General features: G+C 38.4%; 1 protein-coding gene across 3 annotated transcripts in view; it reads right to left on the bottom strand.

Moving 5' to 3' along the window:
• Positions 1-22,889, bottom strand: part of Rnaseh2b (ribonuclease H2 subunit B) — a 92,709-nt gene that overhangs the window by 38,196 nt on the left and 31,624 nt on the right. For all 3 annotated transcript variants that reach the window (XM_004844140.4, XM_013072021.3, XM_013072020.3), the window contains exons 5-7: positions 20,251-20,365; positions 3,753-3,817; positions 2,082-2,187 (exon numbers count right to left, since the gene is read on the bottom strand). In XM_004844140.4, coding sequence (XP_004844197.1) covers positions 2,082-2,187; positions 3,753-3,817; positions 20,251-20,365 — 286 coding nt within the window. The remainder of the gene's footprint in view (positions 1-2,081; positions 2,188-3,752; positions 3,818-20,250; positions 20,366-22,889) is intronic.

Raw genomic sequence — 22,889 nt, 5'->3', positions numbered from 1 at the left:
CATTAGATACCCACCGAATGACAGTAAAAACAAAAACCCAGGGTTGCTTTCTTAGTTGAGGTCCCGAAATAGACAAAATTTTAAAATAAGGTATTAAAGTATGATATCGATGTCATATGTAAGGCTAATCTTTTCTAAGTCTACTTCTATACAGAATAAATCTAAGCATCCAATAGTAATGAGTATGCTTATATAAGAAATAAAAATGAAATAATAAAATAACTGATATATTTCTATTTGATATTTGGTTTATAAAAACCTCAAACATTATAGATATTTCCAAGCTAATAAAATGTTTTTTAAAAAAATAAGAATCAACTTACTCAGTGGAATGTACAATAATTAATTCTAGAGCTTCTGGACCCTAGGTACAAAAATGTGATCTGATATGAATTAAACACAGTTACACAAGACAATAAAATCTGTTTCCAAACACAGTTCCTTAATCCAGTATTGTGGGACAATCACGCTTAACCAGGAGATGGGATGACAAAGGGATACAAACATCCAAAAGCTAACTCTAAGTGTGCCACTGGGACCTTCATTCTCTTTCTTTTCTTCTTTCTGTTCTGCTTGCAAGCTAAGGTAACAATGTGCCTCAGTATTGCCTTAGAAAATGACTGTTGTCTGGGGATTACTTGTTCTCAAAAATCTGAAGTAGAAGATTCTCACTATTATGTAGAACTCAAAGTCATCATTAGGCCCTTCTTAAAATGTGCTCAGGGTTCTAAGTCAACTATTTTAAGAAGGCCAAGATACAGTTCATTTGCTTCTTCTGGTAAGACACCAAACCAAAGATCCAAGAAAGAAATTCTGGTGAAGTGCGTCAACTTACTTTGTGGCTGGGACACTCAATAGCAGTGCAACCCAGCCCAGAACTTAAGATGTGAAAGGACTGGACTTAGAGCAGAGTATCTTACTCACCATCAGGATTTCTCTGAAACCACAGTTTATCATTTTTAAAGTGAGATCTGTCTTAACCCTAACATCTCTTCTCCTACTAAAAAAAAAAAAAACTACAGCCACATAGGTCCATTTATCCACCCATGTGCCTATTTGACTCATTTCTTCTTCCTCTTCTTTTGTTAATGTGGGTTAAAGACAGTGACAACTGGTGAACTTGGTATGGCAAGTGTAGTGTCCATCATTCCCAGAACACCAAGAGTCAGCTAGGTGTATAAGCAAGGTGTCATAAAATAGATTTCTGCAAATCAAAGACTGCCTGAATTACCACCAATCACAAACAGGCCACTGTTCATCATCCTCATTTTTAATGGCTAAATTCATTTTTAATGGCTAAATTTTTAATGGCTATATAAGCTGTGTAAGCTCATATATATCCAGAACAAGGAAACACTGAATTGGGGCTTAAGGTAAGAATAATTTCTGCCCCATCATTTGAGAATTTCAGTTGAATTATGTAACTTTTTATTCAAGTATACATTTTAAAATAAGGGGCTACTATACTGGAAAAAGCAAGAAGAATAAACCTTAACCCCCCGGCCCCCAAGTTGAATCAATTTCCATCAAAATCAAAATTCTGAGAGCTATTTTAGAATACGTTTCATGAGAATAAGACGAAAGATATACACCCTCTGGAAACCCTATGCCAAGAGAATAGTACAACAAAAAGGTGAAAAGTGTGGGCTTTAGAATGACACAAGCTCCAGCATCAGCTCAGTTTTGTCACTGAACAGACAGGTCACTTCAGACACAGTCTTGACTCTCATGAGAATTCTTGAGAAGGTCAGAGATCACTTCTGAATACTTGCAGCTTAGCCAAGCGCCTGGCACATGACATACTCTCTGTAAATGACAGCCAGGTGTCTTAGGTACAATTAGTGTGAAATAACTGCTTGCTTGATGAGTGGTTCAAGTATCAATTACTGACACAAGTGACCTACAGTAGAAATACTGCTTGATTCTGAATTAAGATGCACATCAGCCCCAAGATCTCTGAGAATATGGACAAGAATATGAAGCTTCTGTGCCATTATGAGTTTTGGATACTCAGATAGGCACTGACACCTAAGCAATTTATCTCCAGACAAAAATTATTTCTGACAAAAGCACTTACTTACCTTCCTTGTCACTGGAAATCTGGTCACTGGAGAAAAATGCAGCTGACTGTACCCGGACACCGACATTGACATGATTGGCTTTTAACGCTGCCACTGTTTGACTAACCTAGGAAGTAACCACAAGAAGGGTAAATCAAGGTATTTTCAATTTAATTCAAGAAATCTGTGATTTTCCAGATGGCCCTCAATCTGTTTAAGATCTGGGAAGAAGTATGTGAGAACCTATGAATATCTTCACCAGATATCAAAAGATGAGATGGCTTGACCACAACAACATTTTTAGGTGATCTCAACACAAGGACTTCCTGCGACCTACATGATATGAGAGGCAACATAATGTGATTGAGAGCACTGACTACAGTCAGGTTGCCTGGGTCTGCTCTGTGACCATGGACCCTTTACTTAACCTTTCTGTACCTCTGTGAAATGGGCATAAAAACAGTGAAATGGCTTTGTGCTAACATGCAATAATTTCTAAACAAAAAAATTCCCATTTCCTGAGAAGCATAATAAGTATAAACTTAGCTTTGCAAGTTATGTTATCATTTCTTAAAAGCAAAAATGAAATGTCAGTTTTGTTCAGAACTTTTACCTACATTGAATACCACTACTATAAGAACTACTCTAAATGGAATATGGTGGCCCTTTGTAAATCTTTTCACTACTCTGTACATTAAGAGCCTGATTAACTTCACAAAGTTCATTTCCGTGTTTCCAGATTCCCAATATATTGGCAACATTATACAAACAAGAGCCAGGGGAATCTTAGGCAACAGTGTTATAACTAATAGTGTTTACTAATCTTACAAAAATCGTCATTCATCTGGTTTAGTGAGATGTTTTAATGAATGTGAAAATACATGATATTCTTAAACCAGCAGCTTTTCTAAGGTAGTGGTGGTTGTTTTTTAAACCACAACTCACACTAAGAAATATACTGCAAATCAATATTCAGACATATATCTCAATATATGTTTCACAGAGCTAGCCTGCAATATTTACCCTTACTCTGTGCTGTACTTTCATCCATTCTATCCTGTCTTAGTCCATCCCATTCCATTCCAAGAGAAATACTGGCAATGATCTATTAACTTGATTTAAAGAATAAAGCTCCAGACCTTACATAAACTCAAAATTTTTAGAGTCTCAAAAGATAAAAGGTTTGCCTGGAAGAGACACCTCTTCAGCAACTACACACTTAAGATATACTTCCTCTAAGTCCACAAACCTTCCTCTCTCCATCCATTGCCTGGCTGTGTGAACAACACTGACCTAGGAGATACCTGCTGGGCTAAGAGTAGCAATGTCCTGGTACTGTCTGGCTTGGAAGACTCAAACCTGCAGTAACTCAGCAGCATGAAACCCTTTGTCCAGTGGTGGAACCAAGAGAAAAGACAATGCAGGTCAAAAGAAAATGTATTACTGGGGACTGGGGATGTAGCTCAGTGGCACTGCACCTGCCTCCCAAGCACAAGGTCCTGAGTTCAATCCCCAGTACCGGAAAAAAAAAACCATATTACTGAGTTTCTTTTCAATCTTGGATCTTTGTATATAGTTTTCCTCTTTTCACTGGACATAGAGGATGGTCTTTGGATTCAGTCTTACTGCCTTATCTACAAATTTTTTTTAAAGGAACTTTTTTTTATGGCACTAGAAAAGTCCCATACATACCTTTTTTTCCAGCCACTTTAATGTCTTCTCTTTGCTGTACTTGTAATATTTCTTGTTGTCTATTTCTGGATTAAGTTAAAATGAACAAACAAAAAAAAGTATAGTAAGTTAAACAAAAAAGAACACTTAAGGAGGTTGTATCATATACAAGTTAACAAGTTAAAAATATTCCATAAGTTTTCGTTCTTGAAGAACTCAAATTAGAAACCAGACAGCATATATGAGACATTTCCTACAAACAGTTTGAGTACCTCAGAAGTCTTCCAACTACTAAATGAGAGAGAAATTAAGAAATCAAATTACGCAAACAACTCTGTTGAAAAGGTAATTTTTAAAACTAAGCAAATTAATATACTAAGCAATCTTGATTTTTCTGAATAATTTTGAGCTTACCTCAATGTTTTCAATGAAACTCTCAAGGGAAAAAAATGAAATGAAAAGCAGGTGCCTATGAAATTCACTGTATATAATCAAGGAGAGAAATCTTGTTAACTTCTCAGTGCTGGCCTGGTGGGATTAGTGTAATATAAAAGCACAGATAACGTCCGTCTTTTAACACATTACCAATACAATCATAGGTATGTCAGGGGAATTTAGGTTATGGTAGGCTCAACCTGGCTCTTTGTGAGGATAGAAGGCCATTTCCTATAAATTATACTTCTTTTCCTCACAGTCCACCCAGTTCTATATACCATGTCATTAAACCAGGATTTCTTCTGCAACACTTTTCATTCATAGAGTTTCTTCTTCCTGTGCAATTAGCAAGGGCAGTCTTCCCACTCTGGCCTCCTTTATGACCATGCAGGAGTAATCTTTATGACCACTGGAAACTCTAAAGCCAATGCAAACTCACCACCTGTGAGCTATGCAAAGTGACGCTCTTTCCCCCTTTTCATATCATGGGAAATGGAAATTGTTTATTCAAGGATAATTTTTTGCAGTCTGCTAAGTGGCATGTATGGGAGAGGGTCTGGAAGTCCTTATTCTATATGCTTTTCACTCCCATTCAGCCTACGATTGTCACCATCGTAGGCAAGATTAGGCAGGATATTGTGGGAGCTGGACCTCTGCACCCTTTCCAAAATGTGTCTCTGGAATACCAAGAAGGGAGGGACAGCTGCATGTTATATTCTGCTAGAAGTGTGAGGATCTCTGCTCTCCTAGAGCCAGGACTACCTGGCAAACAGCCCACTGCAGAAGCAAGGCCCCTAAAACTGGACTCAATTTCTCTGGAGATGATGTCCCACCCTACGCAAAATCAGAGCAATTTTAGGAGCACACAGCAGGCACTCAATAAATGTTATATTGCTGGATAGCTTTTAGATGTTTCATTTACCACTCGAGACAAAGACACTCCCAAAAAACTCAGTGCTCAAGTCTCTCCTAAGAAATCCTGCCAATCTTTACTGTTCACCACTCTCTGGCTCCTATCTGCAAATTTTCAGAAAGAAAAAATCTAAAATCTGCCAGTTTTCCTTCCTAGCACCCAATCTTCTAAGGCCCTTGGGTGGGTCTTTCCTGTTCCTCTTGGAAACAGTCTCATATAAGAGGTAAGGAACACAACATGCGTTGGGGCTCATGCATACCCCAACATGCATGGTTCCCCAGGAAAACCACCTTACTCTTAAAGCTCTTTTCCTCACATGTGAAGGGAGAGTCTCATCACAGGTTTTAGTCTGGAATGATACAACACATACAAATCCTAGAGTACAGTGAATGCCACATAGAAAATACTTAATATTAACTAAGAAAAATTAGTGACAGTGATATTTGTTAATGATAGCACCAGAAATTAATGTTTATTTAGACTTTTTACATTTTCTCATTCGAGGTCAGAATGAGTCTAAGGTAAAAACCATTATTTGCCCACATGTTCGAAGACTGGGTTTAAGTGATATCAAGTAAACTGTCCAAAGTCTCAAGCAAGTAAGCAAAAGCATATGAAGAAAGACAATTTACTACTGACTCTCCAACCTGTGTGCCTTTCATATCTTGTCTTACAACATCTGCTAGGATTTCTATCACAATGGCGAATACAGGTAGTAAGAGCTGTTGTCCTTGTTTGTCTTAGGGGATATAAATTTGCCACAGGCACCCTTTACCAGACTAAAGGAGTTCCTACTATTCCTATTTTGCTAAGAAATTATTTCATGGCTGAATTTTATCAAATGCTATTGTGTCTATTTTTTTTTTAATATGTTATAAAGGATTTTTCCGTGTATGATGGATAGCAAGGGATATTGTTTTAGTTTACTTTTTGCAACAATTTTGATTTTGGGAGACGGGGATTTAGCTCAGTGGTTCCGCCACCTGCCTTGCAAGCGCAAGGTCCCGTGTTCCATCCCCAGTACCAAAAACAAAACAAAACAAAATTTTGATTTTGGTATTGGGGAAATTTTGGTTTCATAAAATTCCTCTCTCATTTATTTCCTGAAAGAGAATAACTTAGTTCTGTGAGTATTATGTCTCCCCTTAAAGTACAATAGAATTCATCAGTGAAGCCAGCTGGGCCTGGAGGGTTTTTTCCTAGGAAGTTTTTAAATTATAAATCTATTTTTATATTACAGAGTCCCTAAAAAGATGATCACTATATCCCACAATGCTACACAAGACCCAGTATATAAACTGCAGCTTAACTTCAAAATTTAAAGATTTCAAAAAGCAAGGAGGTTTAAGGTACTCATGAACGCCACAGACTGCCTGTAATTATGAAAAATACCATAGCATGTCATGTGTGTCCTAAACTTAATATTTGTGAGCTTTAGTGAGTTCAACAATATATGCTGGAAGGGTTTTTTTCCCTTATGTGTCTAGTGCCTATAAAACTAGCCTCAAACATCTGGAAAAATTGAGTTTACAAAATAAAGATGGAGTTAGAGTAAGCTCACAATTAAATAACATATTCAGCAATTGGGTAATCAGTGCACAAACTTGAATTTCCCTGATGTATTGTTGAACAAACTGCCTAGAGCATATTTTCAAGTCTACTTTCTCAAGGTTTCTCATAACCAAGAAACTCACATGGTCTCTTTTTTCTCTATCTCCTGGGGATAGAAACTTGGCAACTGCACTTGAAGTATTTAATCAGGTAACTTTTTCTGGCTCTTACTGTTAATTGCATCAGACAGGGCAGAGCAGTTTTGGCTTGGAATATGAAAAAGCAAAGTGTTACGATCACGGCAAAGTTCATGACCCTTTGTTCATCTCTCCTCTGAATGTGAGGTTCTTTGACAAAAACTGTGCTCTAAACCCCAAAGCTAGCAAACAGAAATATAGCATTCTATTTCTAATAAAACAGGCAGGGCTAAGGTCATGGCCATCATTGTCTGGCGCTCTAGTGACTGTGGCTGGGCTTGTTCACCAGTAGAAGGCCGGAGGGGTCAGTTCTCACAAACCCAGGGGACTTGACCTGATCTCTAATGCTAGACACTCCAGCATGGATCTGGAGCTCAGTACCAAAATAGCTAGAAAGAGATTTGAGTATTTCAGGTTTTACTCTAACTGTGCAAATACTTGTCCAAAGGATGGAAGTCCAAAAAAAATCAGCTTTGATTATTCCCCCTTCCTTATTTTTTACTTAAAAATCTAGAAATAAGTGACAGAGAATGGAAACATTAATTTAAAAATGGACAATAATTTAAATTCAAATAAGAAGCCAATCCTCAACACTATCACCAACACAATCACTATAACCCATAGGGAACTGTATACAGTGCCTAAAAACTGAAGAAAGCCCCTGCAGGGATGAGAACTGTCTGTTCCTTAAGCTATTCTACTTCTATTTCCTTTTTCCTGCCTCCCTCTTATGCCACCAAAAGGGGAATTAGTAAGAGGAGATACAGTATAGGATTTAAATTAAAACCCCACATTTCTATGTTGATATAAGATACCATCTAAAAACTCTAGCAAAATATCTTGGAAATATACAGATGTAAGAAGGAAGGGCAAGGGCCCCTACCTGAGGAACACAAGTACAAATCCTGGTTCTACTTCTTCACGTTCTGTGATGCCAGTCAATTTACTGTAACTCTTTGAGCATCTGTTTCCTCATTTCTAAAGTAGGAGGTTATAGTAACAATGACAGGAAATTATTGTAAGGATTAGATAATCATATATGTAAAATAATAAGCATGGTCATTCTTCTGTATCGAAGCTCATGTCCATACTTTACTGTATCTTATTTGAGAGGCTCTACTAATCATTGTAAAGCTCAAAATGTTGGGAATTCCCTGTGAATCTTCATGGAAAAAGATGTCCACCTTAGTATACTGTCCTTGAACACAGACCTTACATAAAGAAAAATATTTCATATACTTACATTTTGGGTGAAGGGGCAAGGTAAGTAATATAAAACTGCTCATGTAAATTTTGATGAAGAGGCCTTTTTGAAGAGAGGCACAAGACATTTATTACTTATTTCCTTCTTCAATGTTTTAAAATTATATAGTTTTGTTTTTAAATTTTCCATTATGTCAAATTTATAGACTACAGTTCATTAAGACAAAAATTTGATTATGAAAAATGTCAAACCTCTTGGGCACTGTATATACTGTGTGACATTTAATCTGTAGTACTTTGCTTGGGCTTCCTATCATTTAAACATAAAGAAAATTTTGAGCCCTGGGATTTTTGAAACTTAACATGGATGGATGGATTGGATGGATGGATAGATAGACAGATAGACAGATAGATAGATGGACAGACAGACTGACTGATAGATTATCTGGCTAAATTGAAAAGTGAAGTGCAACTGTTCTAGCAGGCAATGTTGAAAGGTAAAGGTGACTAGGACAGAAGTTCACACAATGACACAACTGGCCTGTCATTTGGTGTGCAATCCGGAAGGACTGAGACACCCTTGCTCTCAGTTCGGGACTTGAAGTGAAAAAAATGTTTAATAATCTGGGTCTCTGGGTTTTGCTTTAAGGTGACTTTTTATAAAGGTGGGATTCTGGATAATAAATTAAGTGCATTTTTGTGTTAAGTTGACAAACATTAAAAATGTCTATAATTATTCTGCATGACTTTAGGTTTCAAAAATGGTTATGGGTTATTTCATTTGTCACTCACAAAAAGTTTGCTGTCTCCTGCTAAACTCGGCATCAGTAAAGGCAATTATATATGCACCAAATAATAGTGCGCCCAACTGAATAAAACAGATACTAACGGACAAGAAAAATCAAATAAGCACTAATACAATAATAGTAGGGATATTAATACCCCACTGTCACAAACAGATAGATCAACTAGACAAAAAATAAGCAACGAAATACAACTCAAACTCCTGAACAAATGAACTTAATAGATGTTTACAGAGTGTTCCAGCACACAAAATCAGAATACATATTCTTTTCAGCTGCACATGGCTCTTTCTCCAAAATAGACCACATACTTGCTCATAGAACATATTTAGGTAGGTACAAAGGAACTGAAGTTATTCCCTGTATATTATCAGACCATAGTACGATGAAACTGGAGATCAATAGCAAAAGAAACAAGAATTTCATAAACACATGAAAATTGAACAACACACTTCTGAATAACCAATCGGTCACAGTGGAAATCAAAGAAGAAATCAGAGAGTTCCTACAATTAAATGAAAATGACAGTACAACATATCAGAATCTATGGGACACAATGAAAGTGATCTTATGAGGGAAATTCACAGCAGTGAATACTCATACTAGGGAAACACAACAATCCCAAATAAAAAACCTAACAATGAACCTCAAGCTTCTAGAAAGAGAAGAGCAGGACAAACCCAAAGCTCACACAAGGGAAGAAATTATAAAGATCAGAGCAGAAATCAACGTAATGGAGACTAAGAGAATGATACAAAAAAATCAATGAAGCCAAGAGTTGGTTCTTCAAAAAAATAAACAAAATTCACAAACCCTTAGCCAACCTTATCCAAAAAAAGGAAAGAAAAGGCCCAAATCCTTACAATTAGGAATGAAAAGGATGAAATTACAATGGACCCAGGAGAAATCCAGAGGATCATTAATACCTACTTTAAGAACCTATACGCCAATAAGATGGAAAACACAGAAGAAATGGACAGATTCCTAGATACACATGAATTACCAAAGTTGAAAGAAGACCGAAAAATTCTCAACAACCCAATATCAATCAATGAGATTCAAAACGTAATTAAAAACTTACCAATTAAGAAAAGCCCAGGTCTTGATGGCTTCATTGGCCGAATTCTACAAGACATTTAGAGAGGAACTACTGCCACTACTGTTTTAAACTCTTCAATGAAATTGAAAGGGAAGCAATGCTCCCAAATTCACTCCTGGAAGCAACCATCACCTTGATCCCCAAAGAAGAGAAAGACGCAACCGAAAAAGAGAACTATAAGTCAATTTCACTAATGAACATAGATGCAAAAATCCTTAATAAGATACTGGCAAATAGAATGCAGAAGATCCTCAAGAAGACTATACACCCTGATCAAGTGGATTCATCCCAGGGATGCAGGGATGGTTCAACATATCCAAATCAATCAATGCAATACACTGTATCAATAGAGCCAAAGACAAAAACGATACGATAATCTCAATAGACACAGAAAAAGCATTTGACAAAATACAACATACATTTATGATAAAACCCTACACAAAATTAGAATAGATGGTTTCTGCCTCAGTCTGATAAAAGCCATCTATGAAAAACCAACAGCCAATTTCATACTAAATGGTCAAAAAATGAAATCGTTCACACTAAAATCAGGAACAAGACAAGGATGTCCACTATCATCACTCCTGTTCAATATAGTTCTGGAAACATTAGCCACGGCAATTAGACAAGAGAAAGAAATAAAAGGAATAAAGATAGGAAATGAAGAAGTCAAATTGTCATTATTTGCAGATGACATGATACTCTCCATAGAAGACCCCAAGAATTCCAAAAGTACTCTAGACTTAATAACCAAATTCAGTAAAGCAGCTGAATATGAGGTCAACATACAAAAATCAATAGCTTTCCTCTACATGAACAACAGACTCACTGAAAAAGGAACTGCAGAAACAACTCCTTTCACAATAGTATCCAAAACACTCAAATATTTAGGAGTCAACCTAACAAAAGAAATCAAAGACCTCTTCTCTGAAAACTATAGCCCTCTCAAAAGAGAGACTGAAGATAGTATCAGAAAATGGAAAGATATTACTTGCTCCTGGGTAGGAAGAATCAACATAGTGTAAATAGCCATACTTTCAAAACTGCTATACAGATTCAATGCAATCCGAATTGAAATTCCAGCACCATACTTCACGGACCTAGAGAAAACAATTCAAAAATTCATTTGGAACAAGAAGAGACCTAGAATAGCAAAAGCAATTCTAGGCAACAGAGACAAGGTAGGGGTTATCACAACGCCCAACTTGAAACTATAGGACAAAGCTCCTGAGATAAAAACAGCATGGTACTGGCAGACCTGAGGACCAGTGGAAGAGATTAGAAGTTGCAGAAACAACTCCAGACACACTCAGCTACTTCATCTTTGACAGAAGAGCCAAACATCCTCACTGGAGGAAAGATAGCCTCTTTAATAAATAGTGCGGGAAAAACTGGGTTTCAACTTGCCAAAGATTAAAACTAGACCTATATCGCTCAACATGCACTAAACTAAAATCAAAATGGATTAAAGATCTAAATATTAAAACAGAAACTCTGAACTGGCTGGAACAGAGGTTAGGCAGAACTCTTGAAGGCATTGGTGTAGGAAAAGATTTTATGAACAAAACCTCAGGTGCCTGTGAACTAGCACAAACAATCAACAAGTGGGATCTCTTCTTATTAAAAAGCTTCTGCACAGCAAGAGAAACCACCAGTAGTGTGAAGAGACAACCCACAATGTGGGAAAGATTTTCACCTGCTGTTCATCAGAAAAAGGTCTACTCTCTAGAATGTATAAAGAACTTAAAAAACTCAGACCTCCCAAATTTAAAGACCCAATCCAAATATGGGCATCTGAAATGAACAGACATTTCTCAGAAAAAGAAGTAGAAATAGCAAATAAACATATGAAAAAGTGTTCAACATCACTGGTCATTCCAGAGATGGAAATGAAAACAATGCTGAGATTCTACCTTACTCCAGAAAGAATGGCTGCTATCGTGTAATCAACCAATAAGAAATGCTGGCGGGGATGTGGGGAAAGCAGAACACTGCTCCACTGCTGGTGGGAGTACAGACTGGTGCAACCACTGTGGAAATCAGTATGGAGACACCTCAAAGAACTAGGACTGGAAGTCCCATTTGACCCAGCTATTCCCTTGCTGGGTATCTTCCCCCCAAAATTAAAAGAAGCATACCACAGTGAAATATGTGCACCCATGTTCACAGCAGCACAATTTGTAATAGCTAAAATTGGTAGCAGTCCAACTGCCCATCCACTGGAGACTGGATAAAGGCCATAGTCTTAAGTGAAATAAATAGGACACACATGTGTAAATACTGAATAGTTTCTCTAGTGTGAGAAACTGAAAGTGTTAATAAGACTAAAGGGTATAATAGATAATGTGAAATAAGAAGAAAAGGGGCAAAGGGGAAGGGGAAGTGGGACAGGTAGGGGAAAGGAAAGAAGGAAATGGAATTAATAAGAGAAAATGAATAAATGGAAACAAAGTCTTCGTAAATAGGGAGGGATGGAGGGGGTCGAGGGAGGGCAGGGTAATGGGGGGAAAAATAAGAACCAAGAGAGATTATGTAAAGGTGCAAATTTCCAATGATGAATGTCATATTGTATACATAAAATGCACCAGCAAAACTCATTAAAAAAAAAAGAAAGCAAAAGATCCTCACCTATCTGTGCTCTCCACTCAATCCAGGCCTCTTCTGAAAATTCTCAGGAAATACAAGATTTACTTCTATTACACCATCCTGTTATTACTCTGCTTGTCATTTGCTGCCATCAGACTCAAAGCAAAGTGAGGGAAGGGACAATGCTTTACTTGTTTCCAAAGCCTAATGCTAATATTCAACATATGCTTCTCAGTAGGCGCTCAATAAATGCTCCTGGCATCAATATATCTAGAATATCTAGAATATGTAAAGAACTAAAAAAAAAAAAAAATCTCCCAAATTTAAAGACCCAATCCAAAAATGGGCATCTGGAATGAATAGACACTTCTCAATGAAGAAGTAAAAATGGCAAATAAATATATAGAAAAATGGCACGCCCTACCAAGGTCTCGAGTTGCATGGAACACACTGAATCAGCCTGCTGGAGACAGGCAGATCTGCAGACGCCGTACCGAGGTCCCAAGTCGCTCAGAACACTCTGAATCAGCCCGCTGCAGACAGGCAGGTCTGAGCAAGCCCTACCAAGGTCCCGAGTCATGTGGAACACGCCAAATCACCCTGCTGGATCAATCCACTGGATGTCCCCCGACCCCCGCTCCTCTGTACAGACACCTGGTTCCACACTACAAAGACACAGAGGACACCGGACCACCAGACCATGGTACTGAGTCCCGCTGCTCTCAGCCCAGAGGTAGGGGCTTCTGAGCCGCCGTCCCACTGCTCCCGGTCCAGAGGAAGTGGCTTCCCGGCCACCATCCCTCACGCTGCTCCCAGCCCAGAAGAAAGGGCTTTTGGACCACCTTCTGTCCCACCACTCCTGGCCCAGAGGAAGGGGCTTCCGGGCCACCATCCCTCCCACCACTCCCGGCCCAGAGGTAGGGGCTTCTGAGCCATGGTCCCACGGCTCCTGGTACAGAGGAAGGGGCTTCCCATCCACCATCCTTCACGCTGCTCCCAGCCTAGAAGAAAGGGCTTTTGGGCCACCTTCTGTCCCACTGCTCCTGATCCAGAGGAAGGGGCTTCCTGGCCACCATCCCTCTCACTGCTCCCAGCCCACAGGAAAGGGCTTTTGGGTCACCATCCCTACTGCTGCTACCGGCCCCTGTCCCACCTCTCCCAGCTCAGAGGAGGTAATCTGTGGAGGCGCCAACAGACCCCCCTAGTCAAAAAGAGAAAACACGTAAATAAGTCTCAAAACCAGACTTCCAGATCACCTACAGCAACCCCAAAGGGAAATGAGATGGAACACTCTGATACTCAACCACCTGGACCCACTGAACTGGAAACAAAAGGGGATATGGAAAAAATGAAATCAGAAATAATTTCTCAGATAACAGGAGAAATTGTGCCCCTAGTGCAAGACAGGATTAATAAATCTAGAGAAGAGCTCAGGAACATGATGGAATCCCAACATAGGAAACAAATGGAATCCATAAAACACATGCAAATAGATTTCCAGGACATGAAAAACTCCATTGAAAGTTTACACAGCAGAATGAGCCAATGTGAGGAAAGAATTTCAGATACAGAAGATAAGATTGCAATTAGTGACCAGGAAAAGAAAAATTGCTTCAAGATTATAAGGGAACATGAGAAATCAATCCAGCAGCTGCTAGATGATGCATAGAAGAATAACATAAGACTGATTGGAGTCAATGAAGAAACAGGAGAGAGTACAGATGACATAAAAAATCTCTTCACAGAAATAATGGCAGAAAACTTCCCAAGCAGGAGAAAAGAGCTTGACATACAGATAAGTGAGTCATATAGGACTCCAAATGGCCTTCATCAAAACAAATCTACACAGAAGCATATTATTGTTAAGATTCCAGAAACTCAACAAAAGAACAAAGTTCTCCACGCAGTGAGAGAAAAGAAACAAATCACATACAAAAAAAAGCCCATCAGAATCACAGCAGACTTTCAACACAAACCATCAAGGCAAGAAGAGCTTGGAGTGACATATTCCAAGCCCTAAAAGAAAACAGCCTCCAACCCAGATTGATGTACCCTGCAAAACTATTTTTCAAATTGGATGGAGAAATAAGATACTTTCATGACAAAGAGCACCTTAGGAACTGCATGAAAACCAAACCAGCACTCCAAAGAATTTTACACAATATCCTAGGAACAGACAATGAGGATCACAACCCCAGGAAGCAAAGCAGAATGAACCCATCTGGCATGACAAGAAATTAAATGTAAAGGGGGAGAATCCAACAAAAAGAAAAAGTCATGGCAATGACAAGTCATTACGTTTCAGTTATAACCATCAATGTGAATGGTCTCAATTCACCAATCAAAAGAAACAGACTGGCAGAATGGGTCAAGAAGCAAAATCCAACAATATGCTGCATACAAGAAACACACTTAATTCAAAAGGAAACTCATAGACTGAAAGTTAAAGGGTGGAAAACAATACTGCATGCGACAGGAACCCGAAAAAAAGCAGGAGTAGCTATCCTCTTGGCAGATCAAGTAGATTTCAAACCAACACTGATTAAGAGAAATGAAGAAGGACACTACATCTTTGTAAAGGGAAGAATCCAAGAGGAAGAGACGACAATCATAAATATCTATGTGCCAAACTCTAGTGCACCCAACTATACAAAACAAATACTAACAGACATGAAAAATCATATATGCACTAATACAATTGTAGTGGGGGACCTCAACACCCCACTGTCATAAATAGATAGATCAACTAGACAAAAAATAAGTAATGAAATATTAGAACTCAATCGAACTCCTGAACAAATGAACTTAACAGATGTTTACAGAGTCTTCCACCCCACAAAATCAGAATACACATTCTTCTCAGCTGCACAGGGGTCATTCTCCAAAATAGACCACATACTCACACACAGAACATGTTTAAGTAAGTGCAAAGGAATTTCAGTTATCCCCTGTATATTATCAGACCATAGTGCGATGAAATTAGAGATGTATAGCAAAAGAAACTCAAAAAATTTCATAAACACATGGAAATTGAACAACACACTTCTGAATAACCAATGGGTCACAGAGGAAATTAAAGAAGATATCAGACAGTTCTTTCAGTTAAATGACAATGACAATACGACATATCGGAATCTATGGGGCACAATGAAAGCAGTCTTACGAAGGAAATTCATAGCAGTGAATACGCATATTAGGAAAACAGAAACAGAACGAGCCCAATTAAACAACCTGATGCTGAACCTCAGGCTTCTAGAAAAAGAAGAGCAGGACAACCCCAAAGCTCATACAAGGGAGGAAATTATAAAGATCAGAGGAGAAGTCAATGCGATGGAGACTAAGAGAACGATACAAAAAAATCAAGGAAGCCAAGAGTTGGTTCTTCGAAAGAATCAACAAAATTGACAAACCCTTAACCAACCTTGTCAGAAAAAGGAAAGAAAAGGCGCAAGTCCATCCAATTAGGAATGAAAAGGGTGAAATTACGACAGACCCAGCAGAAGTCCAGAGCATCATCAATATCTACTTCCAGAACCTATATGCCAATAAGATGGATAGCACAGAAGAAATGGACAGATTCCTAGATACATATGAATTACCAAAGTTGAACGAAGAAGACCTAAAAATTCTGAACAACCCAAAATCAACCAATGAAATTGAAAATGTATTAAAAACTTATCAACTAAGAAAAGCCTGGGTCCTGATGGCTTCACTGCTGAATTCTACAAGACCTTTAGAGAGGAACTGCTGCCACTACTGTTTAAACTCTTCAATGAAATTGAAAGGGAACCAATACTCCCAAATTCATTCCTGGAAGCAAGCATCACCTTGATCCCCAAAGCAGAGAAAGACCCAACTGAAAAAGAGAACTACAGGCCAATCTCACTAATGAACATAGATGCAAAAATCCTTAATAAGATAATGGCAAATAGAATTCAGAAGATCATCAAGAAGATCATACACCCTGATCAAGTGGGATTCATCCCAGGGATGCAGGGATGGTTCAATATATGCAAATCAATCAATGTAATACACTATATCAATAGAGCCAAGGAAAAAACCATATGATTATCTCCATAGATGCAGAAAAAGCATTTGACAAAAGCCAACATGCATTTATGATAAAAACTCTACAAAAAATTGGAATAGATGGTCTCTACCTCAAACTGATAGAAGCCATCTATGAAAAACCAACAGCCAATATCATACTAAATGGTCAAAAACTGAAATCCTTCACACTAAAATCAGGAACAAGACAAGGACGTCCACTGTCACCACTCTTGTTCAATATAGTTCTGGAAACATTAGCCACGGCAATTAGACAAGAGAAAGAAATAAAAGGAAGACAGGAAATGAAGAAGTCAAACTGTCATTATTTGCAGATGACATGATGATGCTCTATATAGAAGACCCCAAGAACTCCACCAAAAGTCTTCTAGACTTAATAACCAAATTCAGTCAAGTAGCTGGTTACAAGGTCAACACACTAAAATCAATAGCTTTCCTCTACACAAATGACAGACTCACTGAGAGAGAAATAGGGCAAATAATTCCTTTCACAATAGCATCCAAAAAACTGAAATACCTAGGAATCAACCTAATGAAAGAAATCAAAGACATCTTCTCTGAAAACTATGGCACTCTGAAAAGAGAGATGGAAGATGGTATCAGAAAATGGACAGACATCCCCTGCTCCTGGGTAGGAAGGATTAATATAGTGAAAATGGCCATACTTCCAAAACTGCTATAGTGATTTAATGTAATTCCAATTGAGATCCCAGCAGCATACTTCATGGACCTTGAGAAAACAATCCAAAAATTCATTTGGAACAAGAAGAGACCCAGAATAGCAAAAGCAATTCTAGGTAACAGAGACATGGCAGGGGTATCACAATCCCCATCTTGAAACTATACTACAAAGCTACTGTGATAAAAACAGTGTGGTACTGGCAAAGAAACAGACCTGAGGACCAGTGGAACAGATTAGAAGATGTAGAAACAACGCCAGACATACTCAGCCACCTCATCTTTGATAAAGGAGCCAAACAACCTCACTGGAGGAAAGATAGCCTCTTTAATAAATGGTGCTGGAAAAATTGGGCTTCAACTTGCCAAAGATGAAAACTAGACCTATATCTCTCACCATGCACTAAACTAAAGTCAAAATGGATTAAAGATCTAAATATTAAAATAGAAACTCTGAACCAGTTGGAACAGAGGTTAGGTAGAACCCTTGAAGACATTGGTGTTGGAAAAGATTTTATGAACAAAACCTCAGGTGCCCGTGAACTAGCACAAACAATCAACAAGTGGGATCTCTTCTTATTAAAAGGCTTCTGCACAGCAAGAGAAACCACCAGCAGTGTGAAGAGACAACCCACAATGTGGGAAAAAATCTTCACCTGCTTTTCCTCACACAAAGGTCTACTATCCCGAATCTATGAAGAACTTAAAAAGATCAGACCTCCCAAATTTAAAGACCCAGTCCAAAAATGGGCATATGAAATGAACAGACGTTTCTCAGACAAAGAAGTAGAAATAGCAAATAAATACATGAAAAAATGTTCAACATCACTGGTCATTCGAGAGATGCAAATGAAAACAACACTGAGATTCCACCTCACTCCAGAAAGAATGGCTGCTATCATGAAATCAACCAATAACAAATGCTGGCAGGGCTGTGGGGAAAGAGGAACCCTGCTCCACTGCTGGTGGGAGTGTAGACTGGTGCAACCACTGTGGAAATCAGTATGGAGATATCTCAAAGAACTAGGACTGGAAGTCCCATTGGACCCTGCTATTCCACTGCTGGGGATCTTCCCCAAAGAATTAAAAGAATCATACCACAGCGATATATGTGCACCCATGTTCATAGCAGCACAGTTTGTGATAGGTACAACTTGGAAACAGCCCAAATTCCCATCAACTGGAAACTGGATAAAGAAAATGTGGTTTTTTAATAAAATGGAGTACTACTCAGCCATAAAAAATGAGAAATTAGAGACATTTATAGCTAAGTGGATGCACATTGAGGCCATACTCTTAAGTGAAATAAATAGGACACACATGTATAAATATCGAATAGTTTCTCTGGTGTGAGAAACTGAAAGTGTAAATAAGGACTAAATGTATAATAGGTAATGTGAAATAGGAAGAAAAGGGGCAAAGGGGAAGGAAGTGGGAGGGCTAGGGGAAAGGATAGAAGGGAATGGGATTAATATGAGGAAATGGAAAAATAGAAACAAAATCTTTGTAAATAGGTAGGATTGGAGGGGTTGAAGGGAGGGCTGGGCAAGGGTGAAAAAGAAGAACCAAGAGAGACTATGTAAAGGTGCAAATTTCCAATGATGAATGTCATTATATTGTATACCTAAAATATACCAATGATTAGAATGAATAATCGATAATGCAAAATAGGAAGAAAAGGTCCAAATCGGTAGGGGTAGTGGGAGGGGTAGGGGAAAGGAAAGAAGGGAAAGGAAAAATGAAGAGAAATGGAAAAAATGGAAATAAAGTCTTTGTAAATAGTGAAGGAAGGGTGGAGGGTGTGAAGGGAGGACTAGGAATGGGGAAAAAATAAGAACCAAGATGCATTATGTAAAGGTACAATTCCCAATGAGAAATGTAATTGTGTTGTATACCTACAATGTACCAATAAAAGCATTTAATAAAAAAATATATATACATAAAAAAATGTTTAACTTCACTGGTCATTCGAGATATGCAAATTAAAACAACACTGAGAATCCATCTCACTCCAGAAAGAATAGCTATTATGGAAGAAATCAACCAATAACAAATGCTCGTGGGGCTGTGGGGAAAAAGCAACCCTTCTCCACTTTTGAAGTGTAGACTGTTGCAACCACTATGGAAATCAGTGTGGACATTCCTTAAAACCCTAAAAGTAGAGGTTCCATTTGACCTAGCTATTCCCCTTCTACGTACATATCTTTCTGAAAGAATTAAAATCATCATACTACAGCAACCTATGCACACCCCTGTTTACAGCAGTAGTTTGTAATAGCTAAATTTTGGAAACAGCCCAAATGCCCATCAACCAATGAATGGATAAAGATGATGTGTTTTATATAATTCAGTACATTCTGCCATGAAGAAAGATAAGCTTGAGACATTTATAGCTAAATAGATGCACCCTGAGACCATATTCTTAAGTGAAATAAACTGGACACACATATTTAAATACCAAATTGTTTCTCTGATGTAAGAAACTGAAAATGTAAATAAGGACCAAAATGTAAAATAAATATTAGGAAATGAAATGAAAATGTTCAAATGAGAAGGGGAACACAGGAGAGGGCAAGAGGAAAGGAAGGAAGGGACATAGGAGAAAAAAAAGAATAGGAGGAAAAAAATGGAAACAAAGCTTTTGTAAATAAGGGAAGAGGAGTTGAAGTGAGGGGAGAGGAATGGGAAAAAAGTACCAGCAGGATATATCACATACAGGTACAAATTCCCTATGATAATTATCAACATTATGTATATCTAAAATATACTAATAAAAAAGAGAGAGAAGGGCCGGGGATTTAGCTCAGTGGTTCCACCGCCTGCCTTGCAAATAAATGTAAGGACCCGAGTTCGATTTCTGATATCAAACAAAAAAAAAGAGAGAGAGAAAAGTCTTGTAGCTGGGAGTCTTTAAGTGGCTACATTCTCAAAGGCTCAACCTTTTTCTATCAACTATAGCCTGATTTTTAAGGTCCACATTACAAACCTTTTTCTTCTGTCACGTGACGAAGTAACTTCTCAAGTTCAGGAAGTTTCAGCAACAAGATGCAATTTGGAAACACTTCATCCATCACAACTTGATCTAGGGGCTGATACTTTCCCTGAAAAAAAAAAAAATCACTCTAGTCAGAAGGCAAGCATTCCAGTCAAGAAATTCAGACATAAAAAGAATTAAAAAGATATACTACCTAAATTACCTTTCAACTTAACTCAGAGCCCCTTGTTCCATTTTAGGAACCTCTAAAGTGGGATGGGATTTAGGACTGACTCTCAGTACCTTCCAAGAATCTCTTGTGAACACTGGGCTTTCAAGCAACATGCCATCTACTTCAGGGGTATAGTCACTGGCTGAACAGCGGAACAAAGTTCTAGAAAAGCACAGGAAGCCACAGAAACTTGCCAAGATGGTAGTGACTGCCTAGGGCTGATCCAACCATTCAATTTGGAGAAGACTCAGCTGAGGTCACACAGCAGAAGTCCTGATGACCACACAGCCATGAACACACCCAGACCAGGCCCAGAACATACACCTGCCTCCCCCTCCTCACTCTAGGACTGAAGAAAGAAGAATTCACAAGAAGAAAAATACCAAAAAATACCAAAGTGTTAGATCTGTCAGACAATGTTTCTAAATTTACACAAGAATGAAAGAAAACAGAGAGGTAAGTTCAAAGAAGATGCACACAAGTGAAAACAGGTACAGCCAGATAAGTAAGGCCTGGCTGCCAAAGAATGAGACATGCAGACCACTTAGGTTTAGTGTTTCTTCACTTGTTGTAGGAGAAAAAATTTGTCTAAGTTAAGGTATCGGTCTGATTTAGGGAAGCCAGGCTTCATAACAGAGGTATGATTTTGCCAACGTTCCCATTTTTCGCTTCTAGTGAAGACAGGAAAACTGTCTTATCAGTTTCTCTTCTGCAAAGGTAGCTTTCTTTGGTTTTAACAGTGAAATCTTTTCATTCATTCAGTAGAAAACATGATAGCTATTGGTTTTGCCCCCAGACTCTTGAGTTGCTAGGTTAATAGGCAAGGCTCATTCTTATATTTTTTTACCATATATACAGGAAAAGGAGATGCAATAATAAATTTGTTTTGAATATAAAGTTAACAGTTGGGATAACTACAGAGAAGAGTTATACAGTATTTACAAATGTTAAAATAAGGCCTGTATTTTTAAAAAACATCAAATTTCAAAAGAATGTACAAATATATTTTTAACTAAATAAAAAATGACCATGTCTAAAAGGTAGGGGAGGAAATACCTAAACATCTCATGTGTTACTTTAAAAGACATTTCTGGACCCTGACCCTGAGCCGCATTTCTGCTTCATCCTGTCTTTGTCAACTTGAACTTGCCACAGCATCTAGAGGCTCCCAAAGGGCCAGGTTGAGAGTTAATCCACTTGGGTGACAATCCTAATGGGAGAGGAAGAAACATTACCAAAAAAGGGGAGGCTTTAAATACATCAATCCATGTACTGAGGCTGGTTGGTATCTTTCTCCCTGTGAATTTATCTTATAAAACACCTCAGATGTGAGCCAAACAAAGTTTTCGACTTCCTTCTTGAATTCTCCCAATGCTTTCTGGTTGTGACTAGAAGCATTTTTCTTCCTTAGAGACACACAACTGACTAGCCTCACCACTTGTGTGCCTGGTTATCATGTAGCTTTCAGGTTAAGTGGAAACACGATTAAGGAATAGAACTTCACTAATCCAGAGTAAAGGGCAGAGGGCAGAAAAGGTGGAGAATAAAAGGTAAGCTGCATTAAGAGCAAGTATGAAAAAAAAAGCAGAGCAAGTATGAACTGAAGTTTCAAGTTAGTTTCATTAGTCTGAGTATACTTCTAACAATTTAAAATTGATTTATCTACAAAATAAAGTTTAAGAATTTGGTTTAAGGATCAAGTAAGATGAACTCGTAAGCATTTAAACATGCAAACATGAGAACTCAAAACCCCAAATTTTTCTATGCACTTTAAGATATTTATTCCTCAAAGTTGTTAACTCAAAAGATTTTCAAACTGTGGTTGATGGATTCCTGAGGGTCCCCAGTTCCCTTTCATGGGGTCTCCAAGCTCAAAACTACTTTCATAATACTGCTAATATGCTACCTGCATTTTTACCATGATGATATGTACACTGATAATTCAAAGGTGTGGTGGATTGACTAAAGGGCAACTTTGAATACCCAGCTGAACTGTATCAGTGTTGTCTGGGCGTGGAGGATCCACCTGAGGATTGTTACCAATAGCCATAAAAAGAGCTGGAAGGGGAAGATCTTAGGCTGTTGATTTTCTAGGAGAAGCTTGTTGCGGATGGTTTTCTTGATGCGAACTGGGCTGTTCTCATTGGAGGAGGAGCTCGTGGCCTCATTGTCACTGGGAATGGCTGCTGTTTTCATCAGGGGAGCTCTGATCTTCACCATGAGCATCACTTCCTGGCTCCAATGTGGATCCCTCAGCTTGGTGGCACGAATCCTTTATCTCACTGGAATAGGTTTTCTGGTTTCCACCACTGGCCTTTGGGCCTTCCAGGTGCAGATCCTCAATACGGACAAGCATGAGACACTGCTTTGGGCTCTAGGTCATTGGCTGGACTCCTGGAGGACACTGCCTTGGATTCTA

Source organism: Heterocephalus glaber, unplaced genomic scaffold (assembly GCF_053883595.1).
Source record: "Heterocephalus glaber isolate CG9 unplaced genomic scaffold, H.glaber_assembly_v1.0 deba00001666, whole genome shotgun sequence".
Taxonomy (NCBI): Eukaryota; Metazoa; Chordata; class Mammalia; order Rodentia; family Bathyergidae; genus Heterocephalus; species Heterocephalus glaber.
This window is presented reverse-complemented; position numbering and strand designations above follow the sequence as displayed.